General features: G+C 39.6%; 1 protein-coding gene across 10 annotated transcripts in view; it reads left to right on the top strand.

Annotated features, from left to right (window-relative positions):
* msi2b (musashi RNA-binding protein 2b) overlaps positions 1–17,791 on the top strand; it is a 345,174-nt gene that overhangs the window by 176,496 nt on the left and 150,887 nt on the right. For all 10 annotated transcript variants that reach the window (XM_034683452.1, XM_034683446.1, XM_034683451.1 and 7 more), the window contains one exon: positions 17,500–17,548. In XM_034683452.1, coding sequence (XP_034539343.1) covers positions 17,500–17,548 — 49 coding nt within the window. The remainder of the gene's footprint in view (positions 1–17,499; positions 17,549–17,791) is intronic.

Below are 17,791 nucleotides of genomic sequence, written 5' to 3'. Positions count from 1 at the left end.
TCTTTAAAATGTCAATTTCCATAGAAATGCGTTCAACCAAAGTTTAAAGATTATATGCATCAATAAGAGATAATGTGTAGTGAGCAGTTAGCTGTGCAAATTAGAATCCTGACAGGGTGAACAAGACCCTGATGCAAAGCTGTTCTAATTTGCATAACAACCTGCTCACTATACGTGTACGGGCTACCAATATCAAACAAACACAAGGAAACACAAAATAGTGATTTAAAGATTATTTAATCATTTCAAAAATATTTGAATATTATGGGACAAATGGCCCATCTGATACAACACCTAGAAACGCCTTCATAGCAAAAGATTCATAGTAGCATCCTTATTGTATGACTGAAACTATGTTTGAGAAAAATGTATTTGTCGTGTTTTTTCATTGTTATAGTTTAACTGATGTTCCCTCTGATAAAATGGCTATGGCAGGTTTTATGACCTATACTGCAGCCAGTCAGCAGGTAGTAAATCTCTTGGCTCCACCCTGGTCCATACTGACATCAATTTTAACTTACAGCCTATGTGACTACCTTATTGATATGTGTCATTTGGAAGTCATTTTAAAGCCACAATTAGTCCAATCCCTAAAATCCTTGCAACCCAAAGTTACCTTTTAAGTTATTATTTTATGATTTTATATTATTAACCATTCGACCTCCCAATAGTAGATTGCAAAATGTCCCCAGTCATAACGCAACGCTAATGTCATTAATTAACAGACCATGTGATGCAATAACAAATGGCAGTGTTAGCTGTTACGGGAATTATGTCTGTTTGCAGCTGAATGATGATTTTTTTTTTTTTACATTTGTTTGAGTTTTTACAATCAGACCCATTTTCTTACAATTAATAACACCTTGGAAAAAAAATCCTACATTGAGGTGTCCTCAATAAATAGAGAACAAATGCACTGACATGAATGGACCAGATATCTCTGAATGCCTCACATCAGGGTGTTTCTGTTTACTTCTTAAAGCCAACCTTTAACAAACCTCTACACACTCACACACACCAGAGTCAAACATTATTATAGCTTTCACTAATGTCACAGCCTTTGTCTATTCACTTAATTGTAGCATAGTTGTCCTGATGGAATTGCTCTGTGACCTTTAGTATTTTTATTTCTTCAGCCCTTATATTTGCTAAGTGATGGTATTCTGGCTGATTAGCACACCCTCCGTCCCCACAGATACACACATACACACACACACTATTACAAAACTCAATGTATTCACTCCCAGAACCCCCTCTCCCATTGTTCTGCTTTATAACACTGGGAAAGGAGCATCAGTCAAGTATATTAGCTGGATCCTATTACTGTCACCAGATTGCCTCTCTGAGCCATCTTAAAGAGCCCCCAGACAAAACTTCCTGTCATGTTAATCCAAGCTTTAATAAATAGAGGGATGTGTTACCATATTCAAATGGGGGCTCCCGTATTTGTGCTGACAAAGAGAGACGGGCTATCACCGAATGACAGATGAAAGTGTTTTGCATGAAAAGGAGGAGGGAAAAAAAAGTTTTTATCTGTGCTCATTCTCTCCCATTCTGCAGAGAAATGTCAAATTATTGAATTGGCCTTTTTAAAAAAGCTTAAGCCTAATCTAAGTAAAACAGTGCAGGTATTAGGGATGGTGGCCATTGTGAGTGAAATGAATGCTATTCAGTGAAGCTAGCATCTCATTCCATCCCTCGTGTTCACCTATTGATATCAAAGAATATAAAACACACATCGTCTCTGAGAGAGATTTATGTTCTCGGACCTGTGAGCATGCTGTTAATAAGCTTTTTATTAATCACATTTTTAGATGGTTATTCAGAGGTGTTAGCAGCAGTGGTTAAAGCTTAGAAATGTACAAAAGTGCAGCAGGGAGCCCTTTGCATCCACAAGTACTCTCATCACCAACAAAGAGAGCTGGGAAAACAAGCCAAATTTCAAGGCCGTCTGCTAGAATCTCGTGTGGAAAAGAGCAAAGACAGAGACCGACATGCTCTCTTTCACTCTGGGTTAATATCTAGCATAGTTGTCCCTGACTCTGAAGAAATAACCCATGTCTGTATATTTTACCAGGCAGTGCAGAGGCTTCCCATTTCATTAAAGGCTGATTGAATCTGAACATGTTTGTTCGTCCCCGCCGCCACCGTGCCACCGTGTGACTGAAATGATCCGTGTTTGCTGAGGCAGCATGGGCTTCCCCGTTTCTTTGGTTCACATCAGCATTATTAGCAGATGTCTCCTTAGACTCGCTGGATTTGATGGAAGTAACACTTTCAAAAAGCACATCACCAACATTTTTCAAAGCTAAGCCAAGCAACAGTATTTGAAACCCTTAGAAGTAGAACGAATAGTGCATATTTAAATGCAAAATCTCTGATCACTATTAGTAATAGTAAGAGTTTGAATTATTCCTTCAAAGTTATTATTTGAACAGTTACAAGTAATGTAGATATTTTAGTAAACTGCTATTTATATGGCAACACTGGTTTTACTTTATTTTGGGGTTTTTTGTTGTTTTTTTTACCTGGGACGATACAGACAATTGAGTGAAGTCTAAAGGATCCAGAGAGTTAAGTGACAGAGCAAGTAAACAACTCGAGGTTGAATTCTCTAAGAAAGGATTGTAGTGGCTGGTAGCACCTAGGGTTGCAAAATTCAGGGAATTTTCAAAGTTGGAAACTTTCCATGGGAATTAACGGGAATGTATTAATAGGGAACTTAATATAGTTGGGGAAAATGTATTTTAGCATAATCCTGACTAAAACAACCAGATTTCATGCAAGTACAGTTGAATATCTATGCTATTCCTCAATCACATGCACATAGCACACTGCTTATTGCAGAGCTATTGCAGGGCTATTGAGATCATGCTCCCTACACGCACTTTTTATTTGCATGTTTAATAGATTTTTTTGGAGGGAGAAGGGCTCTTTTCATTTGACATTTTGAATGAGACTTTGTGGGATTGCATTTTTGTTAATTTTTGAATGGGTTGGGTCGGAGGGATGATAAATATTTAACTCAACATTCATGTTTTTGTTCTTCAATGAAATAATTAATTGTTCAATCAAATATTTAACACTTGATAAAGTTCTACTTAAAAATAAATCTCTTTGATTGTATTATTTTGGATGGATGTCTCCCTATAACAAAAAAATATTTATGCTTGGATATGATACCTTTCCATTGAATTATCCTCCATTCCCAGTTAATTACCAGTTAATTCCCATAAATTCCCATAATGAAAAAAACACATATTGTTGATATTTTGTAGCTTTTAAAACCATTGACTGCATTGACTTGTATACTTGCTGATACCTGATACAACATATTGGTCTGTTACAAAGCCCAATCTAATGAAAGTATGGGTAACAAGTCTTATTGTAAGCGCCTTCATTTTTTTGTCGATAGAAACCAGCCCTTTATTTTTAGTGTATATAGAAGCTTAGAGAGCATCAATAAATAATAGACAGTAAAAAGTATGTAGACTAACAGGATTATTACATCTTAAACCACATTTTTAAATAGCAGCATAACTTGCTAGTTAATTTTTTGTTTAGAAAATATAGACAACAGGTTTTAAAACAGAGTTGTGTACCTGACCTTATATCAACTCTTCCTGTGTTGTCCTTTTTTGTCCTCTGCAGCCTCCTCAAATGTTCAACCCATTTGCTCATTTAAACAAACCTCCTCCTAGACTCTCCCTCTTACTCTCTGAATCATGTTTTCACACAGCCTCCCCAAACATTTCATAGTACCCTCTGACCTTTTTCTGTCCTCCAGTCAACGCTGCTCACAGCTATATTTACTCTAACAAGGAGGAGGAAGAAGGGGCGGATGATGTAAAACCTGTTTCTCGTGTGTGTCGTGTGTTTGTGTGTGTGCGTGTACGCTGAAAGAGAAATCTGATTGGCTTTCCAGGACGAAGGACATCATTTTAAATAAGTCCTCAATGTTAAACTGTTTGCTCTAGGGCTTAGGGATTGCTCACCTCTCCAAATACTATTTTAGCTTGAAAGCACAATATTTCCCAGCCTGAGCTCTCACATGGGAAAAGGAGTGAGGCAGGGAGGGCTCTGGTGCAGCAGTTTTCATGGAGGTGGCTTGCAGGCATACTCCATCCTGACAGAATGAGGAGGCACTCTGCACGAGTGTGGCGGAGAGGAAAGGGGGCCTATTAATAAAATGACTCCATAATGGGTAGTTCCCTGCAGCTTGGCAAAGGAAGACAGGCGGATTGATGGACGAGGCTGAGGCCTACTTCCTCAAGCAGACTGAGCTCAACTGTGTGGACATGCTACTGTGGGGCCAATCACCAGGCCTGATCCCATAGCACACTGAAGTCCAATTCATACAGGAAGGAAGAGGCTTGTAAACTATTTCCTGTTTGGTGTTAAAGGGTTGAGTAAAACAAGAAATGGCTCACATAGTACTGAGCCTTGTCAACGGCTCTCTTGAGAGGCCATTAAGGCTAACGGAAATGTTGAGGCTTACATTATAGTATATCCCAGGCTTCATCGATTGGTGGCCCATGGGTCAAATGAGGCATTTTTAAGATCTAGTCCCACCCATTTAATGATTTATAATAAAGGAGTAAAATAAAATATCAATACGCAAATCAATGTATATGCATTTAATCAATCCATTGTAAAATCTACCTTCATTTACAATATAAAAAGGTAGTTTTGGTTTTATCCCACTTCTGATTAAGCAGTTATTAGCATGAGCTGTGTGTATACATTTCATTTGTACCTGTAATTTATCTTACCTTTTTACAAGTTAAAGTCTAAAACAAGAATAAACTCTTTGAGAATTTGAGATAGAGTTTTTGTACTGAAAATTATGAAATGAAAGCAAGAAAAATTCATATTAGGGGCGGCTGTGGTTCAGTGGGTAGAGTCGGTCGTCTATCAATCGGAAGGTTGGCGGTTCAATCCCAGCTCCGGCAGTCACATGCCAAAGTGTCCTTGAGCAAGACGCTGAACCCCAAACTGCTCCCTCTATTGCCCAGAGGTGTGTGAATGTGAACGTATGAGATTTCCATATTTAAAAGTGTGATGCTAGCCTGAATGATTTTGGCAGTCATTTAATCAATCAATTAATAAATAAGTAAATATCTTCTTAAACCACATCTAGGCACAACAAAGTTATCTCCTGATGCTTGGTCCTTGCTTTCTTTTTTAAATTTGGCCCTCCTAAAAAAGTAATTGAACAGGCCTTGTTCAAACTCTGTAGCACAGACAGTTGATTTGGAGGATACATCCCGCCTTCATTATAATCTAACCTCATTGTAAGAAAAAACTGAGGTAAACAAGACTCCCTAAGTGACAGTGTTACATTTTTATAAAGCATAAGTGGCTGTATATTTTAATGTGGAGCAGACATATGATGGTATTATCCAGAGATATGGGTTGTTTTGAAGAAAGGGGTGAATAAATGTGAATATTTTTCAGCTGCTTTTGTCTTGTGGCTGAGCTGAAGATGTGCTAATAAAATATTGTTTTGCCACAACAATGTTATGCTCTGCCCTAACAATACAGCCTCCTCCTGAAGGCATCACTCCATCATCCTTTCATTACATTCCTTTGTAACAGTACATTGATTAGAGTGGCCTCAGCATGACTGCCTCTTTAATTGTGTATTTGCCGATCCGAGAGCGGCACGGAGCGCGGTGGTAGGATCTGCACTAACCATTTCAACGATGCTCCGAGGCATTCGCTGACACACAAGTTCATCGTTAGAATATACAACAGCGTGTATCACCATGGCGACCTCCTTGGATGCCGCGCAGGGGACCTCATAAATATGTAATCCTGACAGATTTGAGGAATTGTCTTCCTCAAGTGTTCCTCTCAAGCCATTTTGTTAATGTCAACATGAAGGAAAGTCGCTGGAATAAGTGTTGACATTCAGCCCATGGTGTGTATCATTAATAATTACATACACAAGAATTCCTGTCAGATGAGAGCCGGAAAACACTCAAATCTCGTTTTTCTGTCACTCTCATTTTTCGGTAATTAGGTGTAAGAAATAATTGTGTGCGTGAACTCTCTGATACAGTGGGGCCTCATTCATAGTCTAATCACATACAATGAATGTCATTCCTCAAATATGGGATTGTCCATTAGTAATTAAAATGTTTCATTGCTGGGGCACCCCAATTTCTTCATCACGTCATTTTTTTCAATCAGTATGAAATTGACATAAGTAGAAAATTAAGAAGATAAACAGACATTTAATGTGAGCAATATGAAAAAGGACAAGTTGGAGCACACAGCTGATAAGCACCTCTTCACCCTACATCCCAGTACAATGTTGCTTTTAACTATTTATGTGTGTGTTAAGTTTGCACTCCAGCCATGCATTTTTATCCCCTCCTCTGGGGGCTGCCACCCATCCATTATTATAGGGAATATTCGTTTCACATATAAGAGAGAGGTTGTGATTCAGATTAAACATAGCAGGTTTGGCCTTTGAAAAAAAAAGTAGGCCCGTCCATCTAGTCCCACATTTAAGAACAGTGTCCCTTTTGCCCCCGTGTGTAATTGCAAGAGCTTATGGGGAGCGAAAATTTTGCCCTCTGCTCCTCGTTAAACCTCCACTTGTAAAAGCGCTCGAGCGTGCATGCAGCACATTGCGGCTCGACGTTCCCAGACAATGATATAGATTTCCTCTACAAAAGAACAATCGAAAGGGTTGTCACAAATTTGTCCATTGTCACTGGGTCGCTATCATTTCTCGGCTAATTGCCATCATTGTAATAGAATATTAGATGCTCTGTATAGCAGAGAGTGTGTTGATGAAGGGGAAGTGCTGGCTGAGTTTTTTTCTTGACCTGTATCTGTCGTAATGGTAGTGATAATGATGATAATGTGATACTTCATTGATCCCTTATGGGTTTTTCTATACTTCTGGTATCCCCTCCAAAGACAGGCTGCTGTAGAGGTTCAGCCACAGACTGCTGCTCCTTCAGGAGGCAGGAAGCAGCCTCTTCCTCAGAGGCTCTTAAGGAAAACTGATGCTTGCCAAGAAGGGGGCTCAAACTGGGTCCTCCAGTAAGGAAGTGGTCTCTCCATTCGGTGTGTCAGTTCACTGTGGACCCTACAGTGTAGAGTTTACTAGGAAAAAGGGGTTTTGCCTTTATTCACTGTGACTGTTGAGGGTTTTTTTTGGTAGAAAATCATACCCATAACTAGATTTAGGTCTATTTTTTGAGATATTTAAAAAAAATATGTCTGCTTTGGATTAAAGACAAGCTTTAAGGTCAAATTTCTTTCTTTCTTTCTTTCTTTCTTTCTTTCTTTCTTTCTTTCTTTCTTTCTTTCTTTCTTTCTTTCTTTCTTTCTTTCTTTTTTTCTTTCTTTTTTTACATCTGTCCATCTACATATCTGGCATGGTTCCACATACACCAGCCTCTGGCTCAATCCAAGCCAGTGTTCATCTGTGTAGTTCTTCCTTTTCTATATCATTTTGAATTGACATTTTAAAGGAGGAAAACCTAAAGAGCTTAGACTATGTAATAAACTGCATGATAACCAACATTAGATATTCTGTTCCTTGATCTTGTCCTTTACCACGGTAGACAGTCCAGGAAGTGTGTTGTTAACTCAAGTTTTCCAATTCAAAATCTTTGGCTAAAGTGACGACTAGTTATGATCATTGGGATCATGATAGTTGAGTCAATGGCCCTAATCAATAAATGGCCACGTTGGTAATGAGTTACTGATATAAGAATGCAACCATGTGCATGTTTTTCCATGCCTTAGATTTCCAACTACTATAAATGTAAAATCCAGTTAATCCAGTCAAACAAATCCAGTCAAACGTTAGTTCAGGCACATCTACCTATCCAATTGGCAAATAGCAAAATGGGCGTTCCGTCTGAACTGCTTTAGACTGCCTTCTCTTGCTGCTTCCCCTGCAAACCAACACCTCTTCTTATGCTGTGTCTGATTTACCAGTGGCATATGTATTGTCACCCATGCCCGCTCTGTTTTGTACCCCTGGGGTCTTTCTGCTGTTGCTCTCCCTGCCTTGGATTTCATGTATGCACATGAAAGAGAAGGGGCTTATACCCTCCCCACCGCAGGCCTTGGCATTCCATGTAAGCACGTAGAAGGTCAAGGAGCTCCAAGAACAGAGCCATATCGCCAAATATAACCTATGAATGCAAATAATGAAGTCTTTTGATGAGTGTGGTCTTGACTGAAACAAAATGTGTCTCTCCTGCTTCCTGTTACTCTTAAATTAACAACCAGTAAGTGTAAATTTTGAAATAAATGTTGGTCAAGCTGTAGATCTTTTTCACCAAGGCATAAAATAGATGGGTTACTGTAGCTGTGCTGTTTACCGGTTCCCAATATTGCCATGCTGATGTCAGGGAACTGAGCTGGTTCTTCTGAAGCTAGAAGTTCTGGATTAGAATTGGCCCTTGGGGAGCTAAGTTAAGCCAAACCATGCCATTCCACATAGTGGGATTTATAGGGTGTACTACACATCCCTGGAGTCGCTCAGTGTCAGGTATTTCTATGAGGATTTGTTTAAACAGAATTCACCATATATTGACAAAAGTACTTGTAAGCTTTTCAAGATGATCCTCTCACCTGGTGAAACCCTGCAGAGAGCACAGACTGTTCCACAGTGTTTGCAGCGTGAGCACAAATCCCAGCAATCCTTGACACCTAAACTAATACAAGAATTGACTTTGAAATCGTCTGATAACTACAAGCACTCAAAGTGCAATTCTTTCCACTTGGATAACAGTGAAGTCACAGAAAATGTAATGGACTTAAGTGAGGGGAAAACCTCTGTGCACGCAGCACAACCAGCACAAAGCCCTGCAGGGTGCTGCACGAAAACAAGAGCCCAGAGCCTGAACAAAAGGATGGGGACATTCAGTCCCAGGTCACTCTCTGTGGCTCGGGTCTCTCCTTTGGCATCAGATATGATCTATATCAGTGTCACCCCCAAATTGGTGGAAAGCTCCTCTGGTAGCCTTCAGCCGTGAGCTGAATGTAAATGTGCATTTGACACCTCTAAATCGCTGTCATAATTCATTTCCAGAGCTCTTAAATCTCTCCCTGTCACCTGGCACCTCTGCTGTTTTCCTGTCCAAAAACAGAGCACATTAGCCTTTATTGATGCCTTTGTCCTTTGATACATAATTCATCATTCAACAACCTTTTTTTTGAATTAGCGTGGTTTTCTCTGAGGTTGTTCAAACATATGGATTAATACAGACAAAGAGGTTGCACTTAGTGAGGGGCTAAGTCCCATGCTTTATGACAGGTAGTAGTTAAGCCTCTCTGTCTCAGGGTGTTAGACCAGAGTGATGGAGAGCTTCACCTTAACCTGGCTGTCAATTCTGTGGTCCACTTTCGGTGTTTCTCTTGAATCTAATTACATTAACTTTTAAGCTAACAGGTTCTCCAGTAGTCTTAAAATTCTCACTCTCAAATCAGGTACCACATGGTTTATTAGACGAACACACTGAGTCTCAGAGGCTCAGATTCATGCACCGTCATAGACTTTGAGCTGGATTCATAGGATGGTCAATCCCACTGTTATAACATGATGTTATAAAGCAACCAAAAGCAACATATTCTAGAAACTCACATATATTCAGTCAGTGAATATATGCATGGCTTTGAAGTTAGTTGTTGCATTTCAAAAAAAGAAAACATGTGGATGTTTTCTTGAACTGCAGCTCAGAAACTGATTTCTTCTTGGGAAAAAAGAGAACATAGTCAAAAAAAATGAAAACTACTGCTGTTTTTCTAAAAAAAACCCTCAGAGGCAGAGTGTAGCACTGATGTGAAATTGCCTTTATTTCACATGGCAAACATCTTAAAAATAGCCAATGCTTTCCAACCAATCAAGTCTTGATCGTGTCCATTGCTAGCAGTGTCTTACACACGAGTTCCACAGAGGATCATTCTCCTATGATGTGCTGACCTATTAGCTAAAAACATGGGAGTGATACTTAATTAATACAAGTAAAAAGAGGAAAGGAGACAGTTGCCACACTTGATAATCTTTATAATCACTACCATATCAACACTGTTTGGCCAATGGAAGAAAACACAACAAATTGCAGCAGTTTCAACATATTAAAACACAACACTAAACACATACATGGACTACCAGACTTCCTAAAATAGTCTTCAATTTTCCTGAAATGTCTTTGAAAAGCAGATTTACCACTGAATCACCATGGCATTAATAACATTATAATCTTTGATGGTGGTTTAAAAAAGGAAAGAAAGATGTTTTTCCTCATTGAGACCTTGAGATTTTATTGCCTTTAGCTGCACAGCTAAAAAGTCTTGTTCCTTTAACCAATCACCCCCTCTAAAGTCCTTTTCTACAACTCCCAACACTGTGACTTTCAGTGCATCCAGGTTGCAATGTCCAGCCCTTAACATTATGCAGTGCCAGAGCATAGTTTACATTGTTAGCACGGATAACTTTTTTTTGTCAATCTTTCGGCGTTCGTTTAGTTCATCGTGATTACAATTGACCACAGGGGCGCTCATGTCTGTAAACAACATGCGGAATTGCAATTAGAAAAGTGTCTCATTTAATAAGTATGACAGTTGAGTACTGTCCTAAAAGTAATACAATACACTATGCAATACCATGAGGCCACACAATATCATCAATCAATCAATCTTTATTTGTATAGCGCCAAATTAGAACAAACGTTATCTCAAGACACTTTTAGAAACATAGGAGGTCTAGACCACTCTATGTCAAATTATGAACAGAGACCCAACTTCAAGACAGGGTAAGGCTCAGTCTTCCCCCACCTTAATCCAACATGAGCATTGCACATCGCAATATTTAGTTAGTTACAGTGGAGAAGAAAAACTTCCTTTTAACAGGCAGAAACCTCAAGCAGAACCAGACTCATGTTAGACAGCCATCATGCCTCGACCGGGTTGGGCCTAGGTCGAGGCATGATATGATACGATACGATAAAGCACAATATTACACATTACTATAAAGCACGATACTATACAATACAATACAATATTGCATGATACAATATGATATTATACAGCAGCCCTATTCAATTAGCGGCCCGAAAGCAACTGTATCACTTTGATACGATGAAAAGTGATACAACAAGATGAGCCTTTTTTGGGGGTGCAGAACGGACTCTCTATTGAACTTTTAATTTTTTTTAAGACTTCTCTACGTGTAAATGGATAAATAAAGAGTAACTCGTAAAAGAAGAAAATTACAGCACCTTTATTTTTTGTTACAACTCTGTCTCATTCTTTCTGAATCATAAATGAGATCTGAACAAAAAAAGCACACTAGTATTGAATCACTACCTTCTGAACTGTGAACTTGAGTAAAACTGCCAGTAAGCAAACATTTCACATTCCTAATAGACTCTTGTCGGCCCCCTTCTTGTTTTGAGGGGAAGGTTATTTAGTTCAGATGTGTTTGCTGCCGGTTTAGTTAAAGAGCTGCGCATCCCGACTGTCTCTCAGCAGCCTCCTCTTTTTTTAAGTGGTCATGGACTGTTCCAGTGCATACACCGCGCTGAAATAGACTTTTGCTCTTTTCTTCATTGTCACAAAAGGCCAGGCACTTCACTGGAGTTCCCATTCCCCTTTTACATAGTGATAAGACAGCCATTATCCTTTGAACCTTTCTTTTCAGCGAGCCAGGAGAAAAGGAAGAGTGAAAGAGGAGGAGGAGGAGGACAGAGAAAGATTTCTTCCCTGAGGTGAGCCCGGCCTCACCTCTGTGTGGCGGGCTTTTTTGTGAGCAGTGAAGAGGTCCTTAACCTTCTATCAGATGGAGGCACACAGTTGTGTTCTGCTTGAATAACTACATTGAAAAGCCCTGAAGCACGGGAGATGGTTCTATAGACTCTGCAAGTGGCAGAGAGAGAGACTAAGAGAGAGATAGATAGAGAGAAAGAGAGAGAGAGAGAGAGAAAAAGAGAGAGAGAGGGGAGAGTGTATTGTATGACCTGCTGGAGTGTGACTCTCACATCATGTGCACATTCTTTTTAAAGTGCCCATCAGTGCTTCACTGTGAATCTGTGTTCTTTGTTGTACGGGTCTCACTGACAGGATGGTCCTCCTCTAATAATGTCACAACAACACGGTTCACACATTCATATAATACACTTCCTTTAATAGAGCTCACTTCGTTTTACACAGTAACAGCCTCTCTGCTTCCAGGCTGTAAATGGCTTTACAGCAGCAGTGCTATCAATATCACAGCACACATATTTGAATGTCATGTTGCATGAAGGGCTCGTGCTGCTTGATGGCTGAGGATACTGCGGGCTGTTATTAGGGTTCAAGCCACTTAGATGTCATGTGGGTTTCATTTGTTTACCTAGATAGCAAAAACAAATGTATTCATGTTAGTAGCCTAAAGGAACTTTGGCTGCACCCGACTCTGAATATTGTCCGAAAAATGGGATACAGTGATTCAAGAGTTGTGGCCATGAATTAATTAATTCATTAAAGCTCCTGTAGGAGTTACAAAACTGATTTAAATCAACACTTAGGCCCCTATATAACCTTCCAAGGCAAACAAGATCATCCGTGACACAATATTTATTTTCTATATAGTGCTTTTTAGTGCTTGTAACCACTTCCACCGGTTACCTGTCAAACATTTTCCACAGCAAATATTCACAGTGAGTTATAAGTATGTCAATAAAATACAACAGGAGCAGAATTTTCATCAGAAAACACCATTTACTCATGCACAGGACAAGGTCAGTGAAGAGGTTAAAGATACCATTTTGTCCATAGGAGGTGCCAAAATAAACGCAAATCACTCTCACAGGAGCAATAACATATATTCAAAATATATATAACAGCTATTTCAATGAACCAGGCTGTTAACATGTTTATTCTTGCTTCAATAATGGGCATTTGAATATGGTATTTTTTATATGATGTCCCAGGACTTTAGACCCAGCTTTGAGTGGACACTCAAGTTACTCCATTTTTTTTTAACACTTGTGCATTGCCATCAGTTTTCTTTTTTTTTGTCCTTTGTCCTTTTTTTGCAAGAAAAGTGCTTTAAACAAACATGTAATATCAATCAATCCTCTTAAATGATCCTCAGGTACATTAATCATTATTCTAATTATTACATTTTGACTTCCCTTGTTCCATCCATGTCCTGGACTCTTCACACCTTTTTTAAACACCAAATCAGCCGACATGGGTCTCTCTGTTTAGCTTTGAGGTGCATGTTTGTTTATAGGAGTTTTCCAGAAGGTCTGCGATTAAAACATTTCCTGCTGAGTAGTGTATGCTCTTAAAAGTCCTGTGACTACTTTTTTTTAACTTAACTATCTCACCAGATGAAAGATTTGTTCTCAGCTAATGGTCTAAAGCAAGCAGCAGCAAGGCGAGCAGCCCTTTGGCCCTGAAGTCCAACCAAAGAGTGCTGAACAGTCAGATTTTCCTTTAAGATAAACCTCCTTTTTTCTTTACATTTAGTGTTTTTTACAACCTCTGCAAATAAAGCAACACAACCTTATAAATTAGAAACACTCAAGACCTGAAAACAGTTGAAAACCTTTAAAAAAGTTAGCATCAGTTTGTTTTCTTCATCCCTGGACAACCACAGAAGTAAGAAGCACTGTGTTTTTTTAAAGTGACAGTGCTCCATTTATATTTTACTGGTTTGAGCTGTAGGTCTGAGGGTTTAAGAGTCTGAATAACTTGATCACTCAGCTCCTGCTAAATCTTGTAAGCAGTGAACACAGGAAGGAAATTTAGTGTTATGTGATGTTTAAGTAGCACACCTTTGCTCCTGGATTGCATTGCAAGTATTTGACAGAAGTCATCTCCTCTGATGATTAAACTTTTCATTGGAACCTTAATCTAAAATCATCACCTACAAGTGCAAAGGTTGTGAATAGCTTTGTTTGTTTCTTTTGAAATTTTGATTTAGAGTTTAATCTCACCATGAAATCACAGCGCAGACTTTTTATAATTAACATTTGTATTGATTTTTATTTTCTTTCAAAGAAGGCGCTTTTTTAAATCTTTGATCGGGCATCCTCACACGGCTATTTGATGTATGGCTGACTGATTCCTGGAGGAGCAACTCTTTTTGGCTGTTTCTCTGATATAAAATGATGAGGTCAGACGCTATACATTTCCGTTCCCTTATGTAAATGATCACAGGCTGTCAGCCAAGCTTGTCAAATTAAAAGCTCACCATATTTGGTAAACATGCCACTCCATCTTTTCTCTGCAGTGGAGCTTTTACACTTTCAGATGTAGATATATATTACAAACTGCATCTGGATACCTTTGCTTCTCAAGCTTAACTTTAGGAAAGTTGCATTATCTTACAAATGACTTCATATGATAATCAAGTTACTGCACTGCATTAAAAACGTGTGTTCTTCAGTCAAAGAATTTCTCATTTATCTCACTTCTTTTCACTTTGATGTGATTTTCATTAGATCACCTGGCATGACACAGAGGTGAGGTTATCTATCCTTTTTATGAAACTGTTGCTGCAGGTGATGGTGCTCATTGGCACCTGTTTGCTTGCGCTTGTTTTTTACTTGTTTTCCCAGAGCACAGTCATAACATCACATATCTTTCAGAGACAAAGCAAATGTATGTGTTGGTGTGATATATCTACAGAGGAAGCTGTTCAGAGAGAATGATAACTTTGTTAGTAGTGACACAGCAGCTCTGGTACTACAGATGTTGCAGCAGTAAATGTTTACTCAACATTTGCATTTAAAAGCCTTTTTCTTGTTGTATGAATTTTAGTGGCTTAGTATAGTTTGTTTTTATTCAAGGTATAGATGATAACGTTTCTGCAGTTTTAACTAAACAAAGGGGGTGCTGCTCCTTTCACACATTACAGTCAATGTTACTGCAACCTAAAACCAGTGCATATCAACACTGCAACACAACATCTCAGCTGCCAAGTCAAGAGCATCACTCGCCTAACAGGCTCATATACCCGTTCACTTAAGGTGCTTAGTTATGTTCCCGCAAAATGCTTAAAGACCTTTGAATTAATAGAAATGATTCCCCTAGTACCTACATTGATGTTTTTTCTAAGCGTAATGTCATTTCTTAAAGTAAACTAAGCTAGAGGCTGTGTTATGCCACGACCAGGGCTGGCCATGACCAAACATGAAAAGGCCAATTTCCTCAAAGTCCCCAGCGGCCACAGAAACTGAAGGTTCAAAGTTTAACAAAAAATGGTTTTATGTTCAAAAAATATTTTAGTTATATGAATCAAACTGTTGAATCAAGGCCAGACATAACAAACACAACGACTCTAACTGGGAGGTTTACCAAACTTACCTGAGACATCAAAGAAAAGATTCACCCCTTCATCTCCAAACAGACCAAATACACGATCAATAACAAAGGATAACATATCCAGTTGGTAGAGGAGGTAGTTGGGATTTCCCCCTGGGTTGCAGTGATGTCATCCTTGTATAGAAGATAGACCTCCATTACAGGCCATCAACTGCAGAGCTTAAGTCCATCCACCAATCAATGCCAGGGTTTGGTGCATAGCACACATAGACTGTATAAAATATGGACATTGTATCCGTGACATCACCCATCTGTTTCTGAAGCGCTGTTTTAAGGCCAATCGGCGGCGGCAGCCATATTGCTGCTGTCGAGTGATTGTGACGTAAAGAGGCAGGCTTTGAGCCTCCTCGCCAACAGCTATAGTGTTCCCGCATGACAATCAAGTCAGCTGTGCCTCTTATTGGAAGACTCGTAATCTCAATATCTTCGAAATTTCTGCGTTAGAAATTTTTTTATCCCCTGTACTGTGTGGGCCAATCGAGAAATGAGCTATCCAGACTACACCCGTCTTTTGTACCAGGCTGTAAACATGTTTATTTCTGCTGTAAAGATTGGCTTTTTCCCATTCATGTGTATGTGACTTCCGGTACTTCCGGAGCCAGCCTCAAGCGGATCCTCGATGAACTGCATTTTTTAACACTTCTGCATTGGACTCATATTTTTAGACCGGAGGTTGCTGCTTGGTTGTTCCACGCTGTTTTGGATAGAGATACAGTAACATAGCTATTTTAGCTTATTGGGATGCCTTGTGCTGTCTCGTAAACTTTGTATTCATTGAATATATGCAATTGAAAGGGATTTTGGGTTTACTTGTTATGCCCTTGCTTTGAGTTAATTTTAAACAAAGGTTGCAGTTTTCACCACACACTACACCACATCAAATGTAACTCTGTGATGTCACAACTTGATGACACAAAAATAGGAAACCTAAGCCTCAGCAGCTTTAAGCAGGAGTTCCATTTTCCAAAAGTTAAATGTAGGTCTTCCATTTTTATGTGTTGTTTAAATTTAAATAACTGTCTCCAGCCAAATTTGGCAATTTGGAAGTATTTCGGGAGGTGCAAATAAAGTGCCTGGTAGCCGCATGTGGCCCGTGAGCCGTGCAGTGAGTAACAGGGCCGTGCAAGCTGTGCCAACGTCTTGTGTGCCAAATGTGTGGCAAGAGGGTGGCACGAACAGTTTGCCAGAGCTAGTCTGCCTGGCTGCCAGGCTCTTCTCTTTATCCAATCAGACGGTTCGGCTCGAGTGAGACCCCTATTCTTGTCTCTTCCTCCATCTCCTCCCGAAGCTTTGTCACCCTCCCCTGAAAGACACAGGCGCATGCTTGTGTGCACATCTTTTCCCCGTGAACAGAACCAAGCCTCATCGGTACACCGTTACACTCACCTAGAGACCGCAAAACCAGGGAGGGAATGGTGCAGAATGTTCTCTATTTGCTGCTCTCTTCCCCTTTGTTTTTGTTTTTTGGTTCCTTTTATATTTTCTCCCCAGACTAAATGAGCATGCCTCACTCAGTTTTTTAAGCATTTCTTCAGAGTTATAGAAAGCAGAGTGCGCTCTGGGTTTTTTGGGGGCTGTGTGAGGTAAAAATATTGTCTGCCTGTGTGTGGCTTTATTGGACATGATGAGGGATGATATTATAGTGGATGCTGCTGCCGCTGTGGCTGCGAGATGAGGAAGCATCCCATTTGTCTAGCACTCGCTTAGTGTAATGTGTCTATCTGTCACTCTCCCCGAGACCGGACATAGGTGTTCATCAAAATAAACATATTGTCCGCACGGTTCTTCATTTCTTTCACCGCTTGTCATTGGAGTTAATTTTCCAGCCTGTTCCCGCTCTCTCTCTCTTTTTTTTTCTTCACTCTTTTACATCTTTGCAGGAAAATGAGATCCCTTAAATTCCTGTATCATCCAAAAAATTACGAGCTGCAGACAGAAAAGGAAATTGTAACCTGACACTAATCCTGTGACCGCACACTGATTATGAAGGAGAGAGGTGCTTAGAAAGAAATAAGTGGGGAATATATATTCTAAGAGTAATTACTGGGAGCAGAATAAGATGTGATTCAACGGGGGAAAGAGGGTGACGTGAGCTACTTGCCGAAGAGATTAAGCTAATGTCGCTACTTTTCTTCTTGTGTCTTCCAGGTTGATGATGCCATGCTTATGTTTGATAAGACTACTAACAGACATAGAGGTAAGTGCACCAAAGTGTCTGCTCTCTTTCCTCACTTTTTTTTTCTATCCCTCTCTCTGAAAGGTGAGAAAATAGTAATTTTATGTCCTTTTCCCCATGAGATAACACAGAACAGTTCCAATCTTTCGTGATATTAGGTGTGCCGTCTGTTCAACAATGGGAGCGTGTCAAAGTAATCAATAAGCTGGTACGGTGTTTAGAATGTTTGGATGCTGTGTGTGTGTGTGTGTCTGTGTGTTGATG

This window comes from Notolabrus celidotus, chromosome 5, assembly GCF_009762535.1.
Source record: "Notolabrus celidotus isolate fNotCel1 chromosome 5, fNotCel1.pri, whole genome shotgun sequence".
Classification (NCBI taxonomy): Eukaryota; Metazoa; Chordata; class Actinopteri; order Labriformes; family Labridae; genus Notolabrus; species Notolabrus celidotus.
The sequence above is the reverse complement of the archived record's forward strand: the minus strand, read 5'-3'. Positions and strand labels throughout refer to the sequence as shown.